Source organism: Phoca vitulina, unplaced genomic scaffold (assembly GCF_004348235.1).
Source record: "Phoca vitulina isolate PV1807 unplaced genomic scaffold, GSC_HSeal_1.0 scaffold23, whole genome shotgun sequence".
Lineage (NCBI taxonomy): Eukaryota > Metazoa > Chordata > Mammalia > Carnivora > Phocidae > Phoca > Phoca vitulina.
The window spans coordinates 2961207-2984410 of NW_022589726.1; the positions used below are offsets into that span (position 1 = coordinate 2961207).

A 23204-nucleotide genomic window follows, 5' to 3' on the forward strand; every position below is an offset into this window, starting at 1 on the left:
CCAAAAGTGCTTATTTTTTGGTTATTGTTTTTAGGCTTATGTTTGATAATTTCATATTATGTTTTGATTTCAAAATTTAACTCTCTTTGGTCAGTATTAAGTTTTCTTACTTCTAGGTTCTTCAAGATAATTCATTGCCATTTCCAACTATTGACAATATCATTAATACTTTTTATTTCTATAAAATAATTTTATGAACTATGCTTTCAAAAGAATTTTGTAAAAAATTAATGGAGAATGTACTCTTTATTCAGCTTTGTCAAATTGTAGCTTTTTGCTATATTCACTACAGGTATTTATTTTTAAGAAGTAAAATGATCTAAAGGCCAATGTATTTTCAAATGGTATCACTTGGGCACAAGTCAACCGTATAAATCATGTGGGTAATAGCCATATTGACTTGTGAGACAGCTGGGATAAAGAAGAAGCATTAGTTTTTCCCTGAGGTTATATAGTTACTGGGTAGCAAGAGTAGTCTTTGAATCTGCCATACTTCACTGACTTGTAAGAAACCACTGAAGGTAAAATGCACAATTATTTTTATCTGCTACCAGGGAAGGAAAAAATGCTAACAGTTTAATTCAGATGCATTGATTGTAACTATTTCAGAATTATTAAATGTGACAAAGTGTACATTTAATTGATTAAATACAGCAGTAGGTAGTTCTTTTCATTCCTGCTGTTCCCTTTCTATTTAAGTAGTTCATTTTTTCATTCCACATAAAGGGAGGAATGGAATTACTACATTACTGGTTTGTTTTTTGTTTGTCTTCTGTTTAGGACACTTTAGCAGATTGAGGGGAATTTGTTTTATTATTCCTTAAAAAATATGTTTGTAAAAAAGAAAAAAAGTGTGTTTCTTGTCTTTCCTGCTCTGTTTCCTGTGAGATGAGTGAAGAGTGAACAAAGAGAGTTTTAAGGCACTAATTGTCAACTGAAGTTGGAAGGCTGACTTTACGACGATAAAGGACAATATTGAATAGGTGGGGAGGTCTTATGGAGGTTAACGATATTAATTTGTACTCTGCTTAGATGTATTTGTATTTCTTCAAACATATCATAATCTTAATTTATTCCTTTCAAAGTATATTTGTTTGTAAACTCTTAACAAAAAATTTTTTTACAGCCCCTTCACCGGTGCAACCACCATTCTTCTCTGAATGTTCACTGGGGTATTTTTCTCCAGCACCATCTATTTCTTTGCCTCCGCCACCTCAGGTTTCTGTAAGTGAGATTTGATGTGATTTTTAAGAAAATTATTCTGTTGTGTCTTTTCTAATTTGTTTTGAAAAACTGGCATGTAACTAAAAGTAGTTAATGTTTGAAGAGAGCTTAAATTAGAATTATTTACCAAAATCGATAGCTATGAAACCTGTAGAATAAATAGTTAATTATGTATTGGCAGGCTGTCCATTTGGGAGATTTTTTTCATAGCTAATTTTTAATCTCCTGTGTACTTTCTTTCAGTACTTAGCATGTTTCCTTTTTCCTTCTCAGCTAGTAGCTACTCCAAAAATTTATTCCAAAGCAGAATAAGATTATCTACTGTTTTGCATTATCTTCTTTGGCAGTTGGGATTTAAGTGCATTAGGATACTTTCAGAAATGAGTTCTTTCCTTTCTTCTCTTTTGATGAATACAGTTATTTTTAATTTGAAATTTTAGCTAAAGAATGTTGTATGTAGAATTTAGTTTCTTTTTTTTCCAGCTTTTAAAAGAACTGCCAGGCCCTCATTTAAAAAAAAAAAAAGAAAAAGAAAAAAGGAAGTGGGGGAATCATAAAGTAAAAGTTCTGAAGTTATTTCTAGATTGAAAGAACCTACAGACCAAGTTGGATCTCTCAGCCATTTCACACTTCCTAGGTGGACATCTGATGTCCTCCTTGGAAGCTTAAGTAAGGTGAGGGGAATATTAGAGCACAGAGTGAGAGGAAACTTTTTTTTTCTTCTTCCTTGAAATGTTTCCTTTTGGGAAATGGAGAATGGATGAACTAAATGCCAGGGAAATTCTGGCAGTTCTTTGAAACAAAAATATATCCAAACTCAGAGATTTGTATAAATTTAGTTTTCTTTATAAATATAAGAAGCCATCACACAAGCATTTAAGAGATTCTTCTTGACAGTTCTTGAGATACTCAGGACTATTTCCAGAATCCCTTTGGTGCCTAATTTTTGCTTTTTGCTTAAATATCTATCATACGTTCTTGGTTTTCAATATCTTCACTTGTTTTCAGGTAGTCATCTAGAGGAGGAACCCCATAAACTTTGATTTCTGTCTTTTGGAATACTGAATGAAAATAAGAAAGGGAATGGAGAAGTTTATATAATTACCTTAAAGTTCACAAATTAGATGTTTCAAATATTGTTGATTTTTTAATTGCAAAAATTGTATTTTTTTCATGGTTGAATATTTGGTTTAGTTTTAAGATGTTACAGGACACTTAGTTCACTTATGCTTACAACTAAAGTAATAAACTAAAGTTTACCTTTTTAAATTTAATGTTGCTCCAGAGATATTTGAAATTTGTAAAATTTGCACTGTAATTATTTCTTCTCTTTTAAAAATAACTAGTCTTTGCCACCTTTGAGCCAGCCTTATGTGGAAGGCTTGTGTGTTTCTCTTGAACCTCTACCTCCTCTACCACCTTTACCACCTCTCCCACCTGAAGATCCAGAACAGCCTCCAAAACCACCTTTTGCAGATGAGGAAGAGGAGGAAGAAATGCTGCTTCGAGAAGAGCTACTTAAATCTCTTGCAAATAAAAGAGCTTTTAAGCCAGAGGTAATTTAGGTGCCTGAACCTCTAGGTGGTGCTCTTGACCCTAGTTTTAGCTTTGCTTTTCTCTGGGATTCATTGGGCTTTTCAGTAAAGTTGTGATTAAGTCTGAAGCTAATTTACTCAAGATTTTTCAAGATGACAGAAATTTCTTTTTATTTAAAAATGTTTCGTATTTCTCTTTTCCTTATTTAGGAAACGTCCAGTAATAGTGACCCACCTTCACCTCCAGTTCTGAACAATTCACAGCCTGTGCCAAGAAGCAATCTATCGATAGTCAGTATTAATACAGTATCTCAGCCTAGGATACAGAATCCAAAGTTTCACAGAGGACCTCGTCTTCCACGAACTGTGATCTCGGTAAAAACAAGCAATATATTTAATCCTACTGTTAAACAGTTTGTGAGAAATTTTTATGAAATTTTGCTGTCTTATTCCCTAACTCCTAGTTTTTTTCTATATGTACATATATTCATATATAAGTAAAAATTTATTATTTTTTATAGTGAAATGGGAGCAGTTTCTACACTTGAAAACTAGTAGAGTTCAATGATAATGGTTTTGGAGAAGCATTATTTTCATTATTTCCTTTGCCATTTTTTTTTTGTTTTTTCTGTATAAGTGGTCCATTCAGATTTTCCTTGTTCTAGAGTTACTTTTAGCAGATTGTATATTTTTTATTTCTCCCATCATTGTTTTATGTTTTGCTCATATTTTTCCAATTATTGACTATACTGTAATGGCAGGATTTATTTATGATGTTTACGGATGTCCATTAAAGAGATTGCAATGACAATTTCTTTTTACCTTGTTTTCCAATGGCTTTGAAGTAAAATAACTGGAGCAAAGCCAAGTTGAAATCTTGCCTCTGTTAGGTAAACCCATTTTGGCCACTTACCCTCTCTATATTAACCACAAAAGCCAAAATGTTTTGTCAATAACTATGTAGAATTATTAATTTTTTGTTTGGTTGTAAGGTAGCTAATTTAGGTAACATTATGGTTCTTATAGAAAGTTGGAGAAAATGGGGTGTCTGGGTGGCTCAGTCGATTAGGCATCCGACTCCTGGTTTCGGGTCAGGTTGTAATCTCAGGGTTGTGGGATAGAGCACCTGCTTCAGAGTCTTTCTCCCTCTCCCTCTGCCCTCAAAAGAAATTTGGAGAAAATAAAACTTAATGAGAAAGGTGATCATAGTAGTGTCTCGAAAGACTGAAAATGTAGAATATGTGGTGGGCAAATAACCAGTATTGGTGAAGTGGGACAAAGTTAATTATGCAGCATAACCATAAGAAACCATAGACTGTCTACTTGGAGTCCATTATTTTTAGGAATTGAAATTCAAGAGGTTAAATGACTTGTCCAAGGCCACACACATCTAATTGAGGTAGAGCCAAGTAAAGAATAGTTACTTTTGTCGTCAAAAGTAACAAATATCTTTTCAGCTCCCAAAGCATAAGTCAGTGGTTGTAACACTGAATGATTCAGATGACAGTGAGTCTGATGGAGAGGCTTCCAAGTCAACAAATAGTGTTTTCGGTGGATTGGAGTCCATGATTAAAGAAGCAAGACGAACTGCTGAGGTAAGTGCAGTAATGAAAAATGAAAAGAAAGATGATTTATTGATAGTCATTAAAGCTTTTTTTTTTCTTCCTGAAAATTAGACCTTAGAGGTCTAGATTTTTAATATATTGAATTGTGGAAATATTTTAAGTATTTGTGTTATTTAGGACTTTACATAATGAAGAATGTATAAATTTAATTAGATTTAACTATTAAAAATCTATTTTTTTCCAATTGACTAGTCCTTTTTTCAAAATAGTAAAAATTGAGTGGATAATTGTCCTCTGTACTAAGGAAATTTATTGCTTTGAAAATTCTATCATATTACCAGAAAACAGTTTTTATTAAACTACATAACCTAAATACAACTCTTACCCCTATTTTTACTGTACATATGTTGGTTACGTATGATTTAGTTCGATTATTTTAAAACTGTAGAGCTTAGTGGATCGTACAGTTAAGTTGTGGTTAACAGGCTGCATTGTTTTAAGAAAAGAAATAGAAAATAATTATGAAGTTATTTCTAAATACATAAATGTGCACTGGGTTGCGATGTAAAATATAAATCTCGGTGTGGGACTATTGGAAGCTGTTGATCTGGTTGACTTCAACTGTTTTCTAGCAAGCTTCAAAACCGAAAGTACCTCCAAAATCTGAAAAAGAAAATGATCCCATGCGAACACCTGAAGCTTTGCCTGAAGAAAAGAAGATTGAATATAGATTGTTAAAGGAAGAGATTGCCAAGTAAGTGGCATTTTTTGTAATTAACTCTAAAGGTATGTGCTATTTCAATACTTAACTTAGTCTTTATACAGTTTATTGGCATTGGAAAATGAGTGGTGCTGATTTTACCCAAGATGCAGAGTTCATGTTTTTATAACTCACAGTAGGGGGAGCCAGATGATCATGTATAGACTTATACAGTGATGCACTGAGATGTAAACAGCTTGGAAAAAGATGAAAGCTATTATAAAGGAGAACTACACTGTCAACTTTTTTACACTTTAAACATATAATTTTATTTGTCAACTATACCTCAGTAAAGCTGAAAAAATACTTCGTAGAATCAGCAATATTCTTCTTTTAAATTAAAGTGTAGTTGACACACAATGTTGCACTAGTTTCAGGTGTAAAACATAGTGATTTGACAACTCTATACTTAGTCTGTGCAGACCATCAACTTTGAATGCCAGCTTGGTCATGCATATTGGTCATCATTATTAGTATTATTAATATTTTTATTTTATGAACTAGGATAGATCTTTAAAGATAAATAATTTTAGTTTATTCTTTGGTATAATTCATCTACTTTTATTGATTATTTTAGTCGAGAGAAACAGCGTTTGATTAAATCAGATCAGCTGAAGACCAGTTCATCATCCCCAGCAAACTCTGATGTGGAAATTGATGGGATTGGCAGAATAGCAATGGTTACTAAGCAGGTTACAGATGCAGAAGCAAAACTTAAAAAACATAGGTGAGCCTTTTTATCTGATTAAATTCTGATACGTGTTTCAATGTTCCCGTATTAGGATGATATATTTTTGTGGTTGTATGTCAGTAATAGGTATACTGTATGATTACAGATTCTTTCATACTTGGTAAAACTATAGAAGACTATCATTTTATTGAATTGCACATTTACATAAAGTAATAGTGTTAATGTTTAAATAAAAATATCAAGGGCGCCTGGGTGGCTCAGTCGTTAGGCATCTGCCTTTGGCTCAGGTCATGATCCCAGGGTCCTGGGATCGAGCTCCATATCGGGCTCTCTGCTCGGCGGGAAGCCTGCTTCTCCCTCTCCCACTCCCCCTGCTTGTGTTCCCTCTCTCGCTGTGTCTCTCTCTGTCAAATAAATAAATAAAATCTTTAAAATAAATAAATAAATAAATAAATAAAAATATCAATACTTCAAAGGAGATTTGTTTCCCTTCAGATATATACATGGCTTATTCATTGCTAAAAACATTTATGAAACTCCCTTATTTTGGAATTTTCTTTAAAACTTGGACATCTTTTTGAAATACCTTTATTGAAAGCATATTGTTGTTGTTAAAAGTGGGCTTGATTGGGGTGCCTGGGTGGCCCAGTCGTTAAGCGTCTGCCTTTGGCTCAGGTCATGCATGATCCCAGGGTCCTGGGATCGAGCCCCGCATCTGGCTCCCTGCTCCGCGGGAAGCCTGCTTCTCCCTGTCCCACTCCCCCTGCTTGTGTGCCCTTTCTCACTGTGTCTCTCTCTGTCAAATAAATAAATAAAATCTTTAAAAAAAAAAAAAAAGGTGGGCCTGATTGTTGGAAATAGTCATTACCCGGTCTGTTCAATAAGACACATAGTCAAATATGGTGTTATTATGAATGTGTGAATATTAAAGTTACAATCCTAAACTTACATGTTCTGTGAAATTACTGTGTTGTTGAGTGGTGCTTTAAAATTTTGAAAATATATAACCTCAAAATGAACATCATAGAATTCATTAGCATATTTGGGGAAGTTATTTTATTGAGGTATAATTGACATATCTTAGTTTCAGGTGTATAACATGATATGGTATTTATGTATATTATGAAATGATCACCACAGTAAGTTTAGTAACATCTGTCCCCATATATAGTTACAGATTTTTTTCTTGTGATGAGGACCATTAGCATATATTTGATAGAAATGATTATATTCGATTATGGCTATACATCTTTTTCACTCCACACACCTTGAAATCATTAGTTAGTGAAGAACAAAATAGCTTTGGTTAACATCAACACTTGTGAGTTTTGTTCTGATAGTCCCCCTGTAAGGGGGCACTATGTAATATGTAAGGGGGAGGTTCTGTTCAAGGATGGTAAGACTTTCCTTATTCTGTTTTTATTAATTAACTGACTAATTCTTAAACTTCAAAGCTTGATTGTAAAAATTGATTGCAGTGATGAATTAACTCGTAATGTTAAAAATCATTAGCAATATATAAATAATTTAATGGTTTTTAAAACAAGCTTCAAAAGTTCATCCACCCATAGTTAATTAACGAAGGGAAAAAGTAGAAATTTACAACCACCTTGGTACTCTTTATTTTTTTGAATCATGAAAAACAATGTAATTTGGAGTGTTTTGGTAAGGCACCATAGATAGCTCAAGGACTTAGCGACTATGTAAATTTTTTATAAGTAAACAGAAGTATGTTCTCTTCTCCATTTCTGAACAAGACATTGGAGATATTAAGTATTCTGAACAAAATAAAATACATTTAAAAATAGTCTTTATTAATGTCTTCAGCATTTTATTACTTCTAAAGTATGCCATTATTTTATGCACTAAGAAAGAAAACCTGCTGCTAGCCAAACTATATGATACACAGTAATGCTAAGACATTACTGATATTAAAGATTTGAGAAATGTGCTTCAGAAATGAAATGCTATGGTGACTGTGAATCTCCAGAATTATCAATAAGAAATGGTATGGTATATGTTTTAAAAGAGATTAAAATAAATTCATTTAGGTTCCATTTATTTAGTAGCTTCAGTAAAAAGTGAAAAGGTTTTAAAAAATTCTTTGTCTTTCTCTTCCCCATTCTGTCACATATTCTCTGTCTTTATGATTCCTTCTAGATGTCAGTTGTGGTGACTGTTGAAATATGATAGCTTCTGGGAAAGAGCCTTCATTTTTTTAACCATAATATTCAGTAGTTGAGAAAATGAAAATCTCTACCCATAAATTTACGTTTTTGTCCTATTTTTATTCTCATTTCCAAACTTTACTTCTGTATATTGTTTAAAAATTTAGACTTCCTTTTCCCCTTGCTTGACTTGCTTCAGATAAAATGAGTTAGAGTTTTGTAAGTGTGCTTGATTATGTTTATCAGATGTTTATTTGTGTGTATATTAAGAGCATTATAAATGATGTTAAACATAGCAGTTTTCTGTCCTGAGTCCTCATCTTCCAGGAGTCCTGTATGGTCAGAGTCAGTCATATCTAGTAGTGATTTTTCAACTAATTCACATTACTCAGACTTAAATGATTTTTTAAGAAAACGATCAGACCCATAGTTGCTTTTGCAAAATGTAATAATGTCTATTTGAATACCTATGTGATTAGTGAATATGAAAATAGTCACCCTTTTAAATTCTTATCTGTACGTTATCAGTATATATATTTTTAAGATTATTTATATGAGAGAGAGAGTGCTCGCATGCAGTGGGGTAGGGGCAGAGGGAGAGGAAGAGAAAGTCTTAAGCAGACTTCCTGCTGAGCGCAGAGTCCGTCGTGGGGCGCCATCTCACCACCCAGAGATCACCACCTGAAGTGAAACCAAGAGTTGAATGCTTAACCTACTGCGCCACCCAGGCACCCTGTCAGTATATTTTGTAAAACAAGCTACTGCTTTGTAAATTTTTTATTCTGATGGTGTTAGTCTACGAGTTTAGAAAAACATAAGAATTTTGTTATTTCTCAATTAGGATTCTCTTGATGAAAGATGAATCTGTTTTAAAGAATCTCGTACAGCAAGAAGCTAAGAAGAAAGAATCTGTTCGAAATGCTGAAACAAAGATTACAAAACTTACAGAACAGCTTCAGGCAACAGAGAAAATTCTCAGTGTCAACAGAATGTTTTTAAAGAAGCTTCAGGAACAAGTAATGTTCTTTTTTTACATTAAGATATTGTAGTCTCATGTTTACTGCACATTTTTATGGTCCACATTTTTTGTAAAACAAAACCATAAACCAAAGCCATCAAAATGTATAACCTTTGTACTGTTTTCCATTGTGACATAATATTGGAATATTTTTATATTCGGGTGAATACCCTAAACCTGCTGTGTTTAAGAAAGTATTTCCTTTCCTAAGGTTTACATTTACATTTCCAGAATTATCCTGTATTTTCAGATTCACAAAGTTCAACAACGTGTTACCATTAAGAAAGCTTTGACTCTCAAGTATGGGGAAGAGCTTGCTCGGGCAAAGGCAGTGGCTAGTAAAGAAATAGGAAAACGTAAACTGGAACAGGATCGCCTTGGAGTAAGTTGTTTGTAGGAATATTTTATTTTTGGAAAGGAGAAGGTTTTCATGATACTTTTGAGGGTAAGAGATGTATAAAATAACTCCAGTTTTTCCCTGCATATTCAGAAAGATTAAAGCTTTGTTTTTAAATGACATCCACAATTTTGGAAGCTTTATTTTATAGTTATTGTTTTGGCTTTGTTTTTTGTTTTTCATAGATTATAGATTAACTGGCATAACTGTTGGGGACTTTTGTAAAACTATTTTATTCTCGTCAGTGATTTAGTTTTATAATGTTGGCATTGTATTGTAGAGATAACACATTTATCTCACCAAAAATTGTTTCTGAAATCATAGTGATGTAAAATCTGTATCATTTTTTTCCCCCAGCCAAACAAAATGATGAGACTAGACAATTCTCCAATATCAAGTCCCAGGAAACATTCAGCAGAACTGATTGCTATGGAAAAAAGACGATTACAAAAGCTAGAATATGAATATGCCCTGAAAATTCAGAAACTAAAAGAAGCTCGGGCCCTTAAAGCAAAGGAACAACTAAATATTGCTCCAGTTGTGGAAGAGGAACCCGAATTTTCTTTACCTCAACCATCACTTCATGATCTGACTCAAGATAAATTAAGTCTGGACACTGAGGAAAATGATGTTGATGATGAGATTTTGTCTGGTTCAAACAGAGAACGAAGAAGATCATTTTTAGAGTCTAATTCTTTTACTAAACCTAATCTTAAGCACACTGATACACCTAACAAAGAATGCATCAACAAACCTACTAAGAATACGGTGGAAAAACCAGAACTTTTTCTAGGGTTAAAAATCGGTGAATTACAAAAATTATATTCAAAAGCTGACAGCTTAAAACAGTTGATTTTGAAAACCACCACGGGCATTACAGAAAAGGCTTTGCATGGTCAGGTAACTGAACATTTCATATGCTTTATAAAATCTAGGATTCACCCTAGCCTTATTTGTTTTATGTAATTATTGTTTTCTTTTGCAGGAGATTTCTGTGGATGTGGATTTTGTGACAGCACAGAGTAAAACAACAGAAGTGAAGCCGTGTCCTTTTAGACCCTACCATAGTCCTCTTCTAGTTTTTAAGTCCTACAGGTATAAAAGAAAGATTCAATAAGCTTGAATTTCAGGACTGCTCCTTGATCGTAATGACAGTATAACCTTGGATATTTCATGATAATCAAAAAAAATAATTGTGTCATGGTAACTAAAAAATGAACTTGTCCTTTTAGGGAAAATAAAATTGTCTTGTCAGATTTGAACCATATCAGGAAGTAAGGTTTAGCTCAAAATGGGTTTATTCTTACCAAATCCTAATTTCTGGTTACTGGGGGAATTGTGGAGAATTCTGGATTATGGTCTGTTAGGGATTTTAGGAAAAACAGAGTCAAATGATGAGAATTTTTAAGTTTTAAAAAGAATTTTACCAGTATTCTAAGTAATGCATTGGCCAGCTTTCATGAAATTGATTTAGACATTCTCAGATGATTAACTGTGGAGGTTGTCACTTTTGGAAGTTCTGAGACTGTTAAGTGGGTAGGATTTAATCATAAAATCGTAAAGCACCTATCAGGTAGTATAGGCTCTTCCCCTAGTTTTTTTTTTGTTGGCTGGTAACATGTGCAAGAAATACCAGTGTTGAGGCACCTGGTTGGCTCAGTTGGTTGAGCGTCTGCCTTCCAGCTCAGGTCGTGATCTCAGGGTCCTGGGATCGAGCCCCACATCGGGCTCCCTGCTCAGCAGGAAGCCTGCTTCTCCCTCTCCTGCTGCTCCCCCTGCTTGTGCTCTCTCTCTCTGTCAAGTAAATAAATAAAATCTTAAAAAGAAATACCAATGTTATATACCATTTTATTATGTGATAAGAAAACAGTACTTTCAAGGATTTTATTAGAGTAAGAGAGAAAGAGCACGAGCAGGGGGAGGGCAAAGGGAGAGGGAGAGAATCTTAAGCATACTCCCCACTGAGCAGGGAGCCTGCTGCAGGGCTCGATCCCACAACCGTGAGATCATGACCTAAGCTGAAATCAAGAGTCAAACGCTTGGGCGCCTGGATGGTTCAGTTGGTTAAGCAACTGCCTTCGGCTCAGGTCATGATCCCGGAGTCCTGGGATCGAGTCCCACATCGGGCTCCCGGCTCAGCGGGGAGCCTGCTTCTCCCTCTGACCCTATCCCCTCTCATGCTGTTTCTCTCTCTCTGTCAAATAAATAAATAAACAAACAAAATCTTTAAAAAAAAAAAAAAAAAAGAGTCAAACGCTTAACCAGCTGAGCCACCCAGGCACCCAGAAAACACTACTTTTAAAATACAGGGTTTTTTGTTGTTGTTTTCTGTTTTAGATCTTTTGTGTTCTAGGTATAAAAAAGTTGTCCCTATCATTGATAATTGTTTTTTTAGAGTTGATAATTGTTTTTTTAGAGTTCATTTTGATATTAAGTTAGATAAATAGTAAGCTCAAGGCATAGAAATTTTAATTAAGAAAAATGAAAAATTTCATAATTTTCTGGGCAATGTTTATGGTGCATAATGTGCCTGTCCACCTTTCTTCTCTTTAGATTTAGTCCATACTATCGAACCAAGGAAAAACTTCCTTTAAGCTCGGTATCATATAGTAATATGATTGAACCGGATCAGTGTTTCTGCCGTTTTGATTTAACAGGAACATGTAATGATGATGATTGTCAGTGGTGAGTAGTTTTTGTTTGTGAATATTTTATAATCTAAAAGGCAGTCTTGGTTATTTAACTTTGGTATGTACATAATTATCTTTTCTGTGCTGTCATTTTATTTTAGGCAGCATACACAAGACTATACACTTAGCCGAAAACAGCTATTCCAGGACATTCTGTCATATAATCTGTCTCTGATTGGTTGTTCAGAGACAAGCACGGATGAAGAAGTTGCTGCTGCAGCAGGTATTTAAAGACCTCTTATTGTTCTCCAGGTGAAAATTTGAATGTAGGCAATTAAAAATTTTTATGTTCAGTTGTTGACATATTGAAGTAGTTGTAATAATTCAGTACATTCCTTATGGCATTTTATCCACATTTGCTCTAATATAGTAGTCACTAGCCATATCTTGCTATTCAAATATAAATTAATTAAAATTTCTTCCTTAGTTGCATTAGCCACATTTCAGGTGTTTGATAGCTGCTTTTGAGCTCAATAGCTTATTAGTGGTAAGTGCTTACCAATAGGATAGTGCAAATATAACACATTCCATCATTGTGGGAGGTTCTTTGGACAGAACTCATCTAAATAGTTCAGTTTATTTAGAAGAACATATTAACATATTTGTATAGCAATTTTATTAATGATTTTTAAACAGGCCCCTATTTTTATTTAAAAAATAGAGAAGGATTGGAAATTAAGATGAATGTGGTTTCAAATTCTACAAAGAAATAAAAAGGACTTTATACACTTTGATATTATGGAAAGCATAGATTTCTGTGACATTGTGAATAAATACTGTTAAAGTTTTCTCCAGATTTATTGCCAAATAATAAACCTTAAGCTGCAAGTATTTTGGAAGTAAAGGAATTGGTGTGTATTAAATTTAGTGTTAACCATAACCCAGAGTGATTGTAAAGTCACTAAATCTATGTGATCATTCTTAGTTTGGGACTTTAATTTTCACTTAACTTGTTTAGTTTGTTTCAGAAAATACTTTTTTTTTTAGCCCAATTTGGGTGCATGATGTAAGATTTGCCATAGTAGGTAAGGTAATGGAGGCCTTGCCTTCTAGGAGGCATACGTGTTTTTGACTAGTAACATACACTTCCTTTTAATTTTTAAATTACTCTTCACTTTGTACTCTTTAATTAGCCTTGTATCTGTAATCCATGTTTTTTATGCTTTTTATAAATGAAGATAACTATTCTAATTTCAGAAAAATATGTTGAGAAACTTTTTGGAGTAAATAAAGATCGAATGTCAATGGACCAGATGGCTGTTCTCCTTGTTAGCAATATCAATGAAAGTAAAGGCCATAGTGAGTATCTCTCTCTCTCTCACACACACACACACACACACACACACAAAAGGACATTGTAGTTTCTTTATGATAGCAAAGTTTCTGGTGTTATGTTCTCCAAAATATATATGCATATGTATATATGTATGTAACATGCTGACAGGGTAGAATAAACATCTCTTTCTCTAGGGCGGAAAATATATTGTATGTCATTTCTGACTAACAGAATCATTTTAGCTCTCTTTGAGTATTGTTTGGGTAGCCTTTAAAACTATAAAAACTAGTTATATCAGATACTAATCTTCTCCTGTCTACTTTAGCACCTCCATTTACAACCTACAAAGATAAAAGAAAGTGGAAGCCAAAATTTTGGAGGAAACCTATTTCAGAGAATAGCTTCAGTAGTGATGAGGAACAGTCTACGGGACCAATTAAGTATGGTAAGAAGTCATTTTAGACCCTGAATCATTAAGTTGTGGTGTTCCATCTTTGTCTAACACTTCACTAATTTTTTGGTGTATGTACTAGCTTGGGCTTTTTGGGGTTTTTTTTGTTTTGTTTTGTGTTTTTCTATTTTTTCCTTTTTTAGAACAGTGATGCTTTTTGGCATTTGATGCAGTTCTTCATTGTGGAGGATTGCCCATTGCCTGGCCTGTGTCCTTGAGGGCAGGTGTAGTATTTTGTTTTTGAGTCTGCTTTCTGACATGCAGTAGGCTCACAGAATGAATAAATAAATGAATGAACAAAGTAAATATGAATGAGTGCTGTATTGTCGAACACATTATTGTAAGTTTGCATTATTTATTAAAGTGTGAATAATTTGTTTACAATTTGTGGATTAGATATATAATAGATACATGCTCCCATGTGTTTATTTACATTAATGTAGTACTTTTTCTCTGAATGTAGAATAAATTATAACTTTTTTTTTTTTTTTTACCTATTTAGTGAATGTGAATTATTAAGTGATACTACTTACCTTTAAAGTAGAGAGACCATACTTCTGGTTTGCCCAGCAGAATCCTAGTTTATACCTGTTATCCTGGTGTAGTTTTTAATAATACTCCTTTCACTTTTAGAAGTGTTCTGGTTTGTAAAATATGTGACACTATACCTTAAAGCTATGAACTACTGCGTATATTTTGAATCTTTAGATTTTTAGATTATTTTAAAGATGAGGCCAATTGTTTTTTTTCTTGGTCTGTGGATAAGAGAAAGTATAAAGCTAATGATACTTTTCCTTCTAGCCTTCCAGCCAGAGAACCGAATAAATGTTCCAGCTTTAGATACAGTTGTCACTCCAGATGATGTCAGATACTTTACAAATGAGACTGATGACATTGCTAATTTAGAAGCAAGTGTGCTTGAAAATCCTTCTCATGTACAACTTTGGCTCAAGCTTGCGTACAAGTACTTGAATCAAAATGAGGGGTAGGTCCACTTCTAATCTTTGTGTCATCTGTTGCACATTTATATTTTTATGTTTGAAGTTTGTTTCATCTGTGGTAATCACGTTTCCATCATGGTATCAATGAAGTCTTTGTTTTTGACAAAGGCAAAAGCACTTTATTGTTTAAAAGCTATTAGAAAAACTTTGATTAGAGCTTGAGTTGTGTGCGTGGCTCAGTGTGTGGGTAATAAATTAGCCCCAGTTTTTAACTCTAGTAGGCTCTTATTTCAAAGTAGCATTAGTTAAAACAGTACATTCTGAGTAGTATAAGGATTGATTATTGATTTTTCTTTTTAAAAGGCAGGTAGTGATAGTATCTTTTTTTTTTTTTTAAGATTTATTTATTTATTCTTGGAGAGAGAGAGCACGTGTGTGCGAGCACACCTGGGAGAGGAGCAGAGAGGGAGAGAGAGAGAGTCCCAGGTGGACTCTGAGCTGAGCACAGAGCCCCACACAGGGCTTGATCTCATGACCCCAAGATCACAACCTGAGCTGAAACCAAGAGTCAGCCACCCAACCGACTGTGCCACCCAGGCGCCCCCAGTAGTGATAGTCTCTTAAAATAATGATAAAATCACAATAGAACAACTTAAATATTATGTTAATTTTTATTTAGAGATTTAAAGCTTGTGTAAGAACATTAAATTCTGATGAATTGACTTTTTTCTGTGGGTGGTGTTATATTACGTGTCTTCAAATAAGGTAAATAGTAATTTTTCTCACTAACCTATTGCATTTTCTAACTCCTATTTTTTGATAGTATTAGCAGTAATAATTTTTTATTACTAGGAATAGCCTTTTATTACTCTATTTAAAATTATTTAATTTTTTAAAAAAATCTTTCTTAATGTCTGTCTTAAAACTTGGTATAAAGGCTTTTTTATAGTAAGGCAGTATTACAGAATGCTAATATATCACACATACCTGAATACAGTGCTTACTTAATTTGCCTTATGTGTCATTTCCATGTTAATGGGATAAGTTAACAGTGTTTTCTTTTCTGACTCATTTACTGAGTGAAGGCCAAAAGAACTGTATTATTTTATGAATAGGATCATGAGAGACAATTATCTTCTTCAAGAGATAGCAAGCTTTTGACCGTTGAAAAGAACTGTTACATTGAAAGCTTTGATATTTTGTGCTGGCAGTAGCTGGCCTTGAGGGGGAATTGTTTAACTTTTCCCATTCCCAGACGAGTGTAACTCATAAAAGGTATTGCTGAATATGGACATACATAAAGTACATTTGAAGTTGATAATCTAGGGGTTTTATAACATTGTGTTTTTATCTGGTAAATGCTCACTAAATATCAACTTAAAAAAGAATTGTTAGGTCTGTGGGAAATCAGGACCTTTTTTGGGCTGCTGTGACTTAAAATCCTAATCTATTTTTCTTTGTCATGGGCGATTCTAGCTTCTCGGTAGGTTCCAGTAGAAAATGGAACTTTAAAATGGACTCATTAGATCAGCCTGATTTAAGAGTATTTTGAAGCATTAAAAAAAAAAAAAGTTCTTGTTTCTTATTTTAAACATGTAGGCTATGTTCAGAGTCCTTGGATTCTGCTTTAAATGTTCTGGCTCGAGCTTTGGAAAACAACAAAGACAATCCAGAAATTTGGTGCCATTACCTCAGATTGTTCTCAAAAAGAGGAACCAAGGAAGAAGTGCAGGAAATGTGTGAAACAGCTGTTGAATATGCTCCTGATTATCAAAGTTTTTGGACTGTGAGTAGAAAAGATAACATAGTTCTGTGTGTGTGTATGTGTATGTTTATAATTCTTTGGATCATCTTAAATATTGATACGTAGCGTAAGTTATATACTTTATCTGCACATAGATATAATAACTTTTCATTGTCCCGTAACCTCAAAACCACTCCTGGGTCAGGGTTAAATTTAGAACAAACAAGAAGAAAATATTTAGTGAAAAAGTAAATTTTCTTGTTGTTGTTAACTTTATTGGTAAGGAAAAAATATAAACATTTTAAAACATTTTACACTTACCTACTCATAGGCAGTTTTAGTTTGGATGAAAGTTAAATGAATTTTTTTTTTTTTTTGCAAAGCACATGAAAAAAATTTTCAATTTCTTATGTTTAACATTTTCATGAATGTCAATAAGCATTTTGTTATTTTTATTATTTGTCCTCATTACTTATGAAAATAATCTTAATCTATAATTCATACTAATGAACTTTGCCAAGATACAAAGATTTGGTGAAAAAATGGTTTCTTTTTATTTTCTGAGACAATGTGATGTTTCCTACCCATGCTTAAACTTAAAATTATAATTAATCCACTTGTAAAATAAATATTCATTAATATCTGAACTTTTGCCAGCTGAACTCAACAACCATAAGATTTAGCTTATCTGTTGCTGTCAGATCTGTCATTTACTTGCTAACTGAAATTCAGAACAGATAGATTTGTATAACATGGTATCCCTTGTTGAATGAACTTGCCACTCTCTTACTCTCCCAACTCAGGTACCAAAGTGAAAGATGCTTGATTTTTGACCTGGAGCCTTGTGCCAAAGTTAATGCTATTGATCATCATAAGATTTTATAGGGTATAATGTTTTTCCCTAAAGTTGTTTGGTCTTTAAAGGACCTCTTAATTTCTTAGGCCCTTTTGTTTTGCCACATATATCTAATATGAATGCTACTCTCAAAAATTGTATATGGTCATATGCTTAAGCAATGCAAATTGTACGTGACCATAAACCTGAACTTTCGAAAATCTGCCATGGTCTTACTGCCATTTATTTGTTGATTGAAGGAAAGGAGAGATGAAATTGCTTCAGGGTTATTCTAAGAGTACACCTGTATTATTTTAGTTTTCATTTGAGTCCACTTTCCAACTTGTCGAAAGGGAAATATAGGATATAGTACTGGAAGATGGGTTTTCTTGTTTTTGTTTTTGTTGTTGTTTTAAGTGAGCTCTGCGCCCAACGTGGGGTTTGAACTCATGACCCCAAGATCAAGAGTCGCATGCTGTACTGACTGAGCCAGCCAGGTGCCCCAGGAAGATGGTTTATACATATATTTATAATTATCCTTTTTGCAAAAATTGAAGATTTAATAAAATATTTAATGAAATGTGGAAAATCCGTAGCTTTACAGTTTATTTTTATGAAATATAATTATATGAAACCTTTTTGGGCAGTTTCTGCACCTAGAAAGCACCTTTGAAGAAAAGGATTACGTATGTGAAAGAATGGTGGAGTTTCTGATGGGAGCAGCTAAGCGGGAAGCATCAGATATTCTGTCCTTTCAGCTTTTAGAGGCTCTCTTGTTTAGAGTTCAGCTCCACATATTTACTGGAAGATGCCAGAGTGCACTTGCAGTTTTACAGGTAAACAATTATTATAGCATTTAATTACACTTTAATAGAGAGTTTTTTAAAGGTCTAAAACATTACAGGTTAGCATTGTTTAATAAGAACACAGACTTTAGATTTGAATCCTTGTTTTGCCACTTAGTAGTAAGTTGAATCAGTTTATGACTGTTTCTTCACTTGCTTAGTGGGGATAGTGCGTTTTTAAGAGTGTTTATGAGGTTCAAATGAAAATAACATATGTTAAGTACCCACCAGAATAAACTTCAATATTTAGACAATAAGGGAAAAAAACTAGTCCAAACTGAGAATCTCCTCTATGGGTTTGGTGGGTTTTTTTGTTTGTTTTACTGTTTTCTTTTTATCTTACTAGATTTTGAATGTCAAGACACTTAAAATGTACAAATAAGTTGAATCTTTTTTCATAAATTATATCATAAACCTTAGCACAGTAAAAATTAATCTGATACTGACATCTCAAGTTTTTTTCATTGAAAAAGTTAACTATCGATATTTCGACTTAGGTATTTAAGAACCACTCCAAAGAAATACGACATTTGGGTTCTTCTTTGCCTTTACGTTTGAATCTTATGAGGAATAGGAGTCATTATTTTTAAAAACACAGATTATTTTTTGATTTTACCTAGAATGCTTTGAAATCAGCTAATAGTGGAATAGTAGCTGAGTACCTTAAAACAAGTGATCGATGTTTGGCATGGCTGGCCTACATACATCTTATTGAATTCAACGTTCTCCCTTCAAAATTTTATGATCCATCTAATGCCAATCCTTCAAGAATTGTTAACACAGAATCATTTGTAATGCCATGGCAAGCAGTTCAAGATGTAAAGACTAATCCTGACATGTTGTTAGCAGTTTTTGAAGGTAAGTATGTTTATAAGTTATTTAGAACATCAACTTATCCCTTATTTTGAGTCTTCATAATTAATTGGAACAAATTCGTATGTATATATTGCAAGTTGTTTCACACTTTATTATATAAATGCTTAGAAGATTAAGGATTGAAAAAAGATGATTAGGGATTGAATCACATAAGATACACATTTGGCATATATGAAAGCCAGGAACTGTGCTACATTACATAATTTTTCTGATTATGGCAAAAGATATCAGCCAAATTTGTAGATAATAGAGATTATATAGGTTTAATGAGTTGATTGAAGTAGAGAACCAGGTAATTTTTTTAAAGCAGTCTGTCAAGATGAAAGTTAAAAGATTATAACTTACCTTTTCAAGCAATTGGAAAACAGTAAGATATAAAGCCTATTTCCTCCTAGTAGGAAGTATATAGCTTAGTCAGAAGATAAAATCTATACATTTGATATATAGTCTAAATTCTGTACTTACAGAAGAGACAAAGATCTGTGATTTATAAAATTATATTGTACAGGTCATAAACCCAAAGGAAAGAGATTATATAATGTAGGTTGGCATGATGAAGGAATTCTTCATAGAAGAATTAAGACTTGGAGCTGGACTTTGAATCTTGACTCTGATGTGACATAGTTGGCTTGCTCAAAGATGGGACCCTTGTCTTATCTCTGTATTTCCCAAGGACCTATTATGTCTGGCAGCATACTAAGTGCTTAGTAAATATTTATTGAATAAACCAGCGAAGAAAGGAAGGAAAAGAAGGATAATCCTGTTAGGGGAGCTAAGTAAATAAAAAGCAACATAGGAGTTGGTGCTATGGATTTGAAGGGAGATTAGGAGAAGGGAGAGTCCTTATCAAAGCGAGAGTTTATGCTGTAGAATAGTAGGAATAAAGCTTGATAAGTAGAATGATACCAGATTTTCAAGAACTTTGTAAGTGTGGTAGACTTGATGACAGTGGTTCTTGAAGAAAGGAAAAATGTGCTGAAGAGGAATGATCCGAAAGGTATATGAAAACAACCAGAATCTGATGGCCAAAAGTGAATCACAAAAAAAAGTAACCTGGGAAGGAGGGAATATTTATTGGAGACATTTGAGGTTATCACATAGAGATGTGGGGGACTGATTAAATGTCAGGGAAGAAGAGAAGAAATAGTCAAAATAATTTCAGGGTTTTGAGACTGGGAAAAAGAAAGTGTACGGATAGAAAACAGGTAAATTTGGGAAGACTGATTTTGGTAGTAGGAGTAGTATTTGTGAATGTTAGGTAATTAGTCATCCAAGTGGAAGTGCTTGTTGGCAGAAGGAAATAAGGAAGTGAACTTAAGTGGACGATTATGGATAGAGAAATGATTTGAAAGTTATTAACATAGGAGTTACTATACTATAAAGTGCTTTATAGTTTTTAATGTGGTTTTGCAATAAATTATTCCATAGTTGAAGCAGTGAGATATTTTCTCTGAGGAAATGGAGATTTAAGAGTATAGCAGTAAGGAGTGAGAGAGAAGAGTCAATGAATGAGACCAAGAGGACATGTAAATGAAGAAGAAGAACATTATTAAATGCTAATCAAATAAAACAAATGGAGAGATTGGCTTTTAGGTTTATATAGATGATTTTTATAAGTGAACTTCAGAAGTGCAGTTTCAGAATGACATTCACTTTTAAATTCTGTAAATCTGGGAAATCTTGCTACCACTGAGCAGGGAGGAAATGGTGACAGCTGTGCAAAGTGCAACAGTGACCCACTCTCTGAGATGCAGAGTGGGGACTCTACAAGGGGAAAAGAGTGTTTTGAAGGAGTAAAGAAAGGATCTAGTTTAGGGGGAGACATTTAAATGGCTATAGAACAGAGAGCAGGGCCTCTTGAATTGGGTCAAAGAAAGATGAAAAGAGAATTCATTCTTTGATTTTTTTTTTCCCCGAGATCAATTTTAAGGCATTTAGGTAAATGCAGAGACACTTTCTAAGTGAAAATGTTGATACGTGCGAGAGCTCATATAGAATGGTTTTATTACCAGGAATGTGAAGGTAAGAGATTGAGTTTTAGGGAGTTTGGAGTTACCTGAAAATACCTCCTTTGGGTAATAAGCCAGGAGTTCAGTAAAGATAATAAGATGATGGTCAAGCAAAAGGGTAGGCCACCATGTTTCATTGGTGTCTCAGAGTTTAAATAACATAGTCAAATAATTCATTTCATGTTTGATTTCTGTTACTGTGATGTTTTCGGATAGATGCGGTGAAAGCTTGCACAGATGAGAGCCTTACTGTTGAGGAAAGAGTAGAGGTCTGTGTTCCACTTTACACAAACATGATTGCTCTGCACCAGCTTCTAGAGAGGTAAAACTTAATTGACAAGCAGTTAACCTTGTGTTAAAAATTGATTTTTTTTCATGTGTTTAGACATGTTTTTTTCTTATTAAGGTATGAGGCTGCAGTGGAGCTTTGTAAATGTTTATTGGAAACGTGTCCCATGAACTGCCAATTGTTGGAAGCCCTTGTTGCTTTATATTTGCAAACAAATCAGCACGACAGAGCCAGGGCAGTGTGGCTTACTGCATTTGAAAAAAATCCTCAGAATGCAGAGGTTTTTTATCATATGTGCAAATTCTTCATCTTACAGGTAAAAAAAAAAAAGCCTCATAATTCTTAAATATTTTTTTGTGTTTCACGTTTCCTTATTCATTCTTTACGATGTTTCAGGCATCAGTCTCTTTAGGAAGCTTTTCCTAGTATTTTTCCCTTTGCAAATTGTGTTAGGTATTCCTTCTCTCTTTGTTAAAAATACTTTGTGTGTAGTTCTATCATTGCACTTATGTTGCTTCGTAGTTTTGTTTCTAGCTGCTTTATATACTAAGAACTTTATGAGGGCAAGGACCATGTCTTAATCAGATTTAGAGCCCCCAGCACACCTAGCACCAGTGCTAAACATGCAATAGAAGATTATTAGACAGGGGCGCCTGGGTGGCTCAGTCATAAAGCATCTGCCTTTGGCTCAGGTCATGGTCCCAGGGTCCTGGGATCAAGCCCCACATCGGGCTCCCTGCTTGGCAGGAAGCCTGCTTCTCCCTCTCCCACTCCCCCTGCTTGTGTTCCCTCTCTCGCTGTGTCTTTCTCTGTCAAATAAATAAAATCTTTAAAAAAAAAAAAAGCTTATTAGACAGTTGGTGGATGTGGTATATTGGGTGTTAAGCTGTTTAATGGTTGGTTGGATTTAATTGGAGATCAGAATATAGAGTTATCTCTACCCCCATCTGTTCAAGAAACTTAATCTTATCAGTAGGGGGTGATTAAGGGCTTTTTCCTCCCTTGAAAGATTTAATTAAACATTGTAAGTGTAATGTGTATCCTTCCTCTCTTCTTTTTGAAATAGAATCAAGGAGATAATCTTCTTCCATTTTTGCGGAAATTTATTGCATCCTTCTTTAAACCTGGGTTTGAGAAGTATAGTAACTTGGATCTATTTCGGTAAGTTTGTTGAACTCTTGATTTTATAGAAGAAAGGGACAATATAGTTTAGTAGAAAGATTACAGATTTTTTTGTGGGTTGATTACATTTTAGACTGATGTTAAAAAAATACTTGAACACTCTTACAGAACTGTTATGAGGGCAGTAGAACTGAATAAAAACAGAAAAGATGTAATATGCTTTGCATTCTTTGGATTAAAGACACTGAGAAAGGAAGGCTTATATTAACATCATGGTGACTCATTCTGCTTTTAATTCATTGTTATTGTTAATTTTAGCACTTAATACCATAGCAGTGAATTATCTGAGACAATGTCAAGGGAGTTTTGAAAAAATGAATTTTAATTTATTTGATTGGTGATCTCAAATGGATGTAATACACCTTTTACTTTTTTTAAGTCTAAAGAGATCCCGCTCTAGCCTCTCAAATACAGAGTGAGAAGTTTTCGAGCAGTCTTTTCTCAAGCATCATTTTCTCAGTAACTTACGTAAAGCTCTGTATTTACTGCCTTTGCTTGCTTGGTTTTGAGTTCTTACTCTAACAAGAGAATAACAGTAAGAGGCCACAGGAAATCGTAAAGAATTATTTGGGGGGGACGTCTTTTCTTCCCTTCTTTCTCCCCATCTCTCTGTAGGCATCAGCAAACTTTTTCACTTAAGGGCCAGATAGTAAATCTTTTAGGCTTGCAAGCCATATGGTCTACCACTACTCATCACCTATGCTGTTT

At 33.9% G+C, this 23204-nt stretch overlaps 1 protein-coding gene across 1 annotated transcript in view; it reads left to right on the forward strand.

Moving 5' to 3' along the window:
- The window catches only part of ZFC3H1 (zinc finger C3H1-type containing), a 52428-nt gene that overhangs the window by 20066 nt on the left and 9158 nt on the right, over positions 1–23204 (forward strand). Inside the window, exons 7-27 of the mRNA XM_032420446.1 lie at positions 1127–1224; positions 2571–2780; positions 2970–3134; positions 4217–4354; positions 4957–5078; positions 5662–5811; positions 8785–8959; positions 9212–9343; positions 9716–10258; positions 10344–10453; positions 11912–12043; positions 12150–12271; positions 13246–13347; positions 13650–13769; positions 14577–14760; positions 16316–16502; positions 17943–18131; positions 18761–18998; positions 21242–21347; positions 21432–21630; positions 22381–22475. Coding sequence (XP_032276337.1) covers positions 1127–1224; positions 2571–2780; positions 2970–3134; positions 4217–4354; positions 4957–5078; positions 5662–5811; positions 8785–8959; positions 9212–9343; positions 9716–10258; positions 10344–10453; positions 11912–12043; positions 12150–12271; positions 13246–13347; positions 13650–13769; positions 14577–14760; positions 16316–16502; positions 17943–18131; positions 18761–18998; positions 21242–21347; positions 21432–21630; positions 22381–22475 — 3517 coding nt within the window. The remainder of the gene's footprint in view (positions 1–1126; positions 1225–2570; positions 2781–2969; positions 3135–4216; positions 4355–4956; positions 5079–5661; positions 5812–8784; positions 8960–9211; positions 9344–9715; positions 10259–10343; positions 10454–11911; positions 12044–12149; positions 12272–13245; positions 13348–13649; positions 13770–14576; positions 14761–16315; positions 16503–17942; positions 18132–18760; positions 18999–21241; positions 21348–21431; positions 21631–22380; positions 22476–23204) is intronic.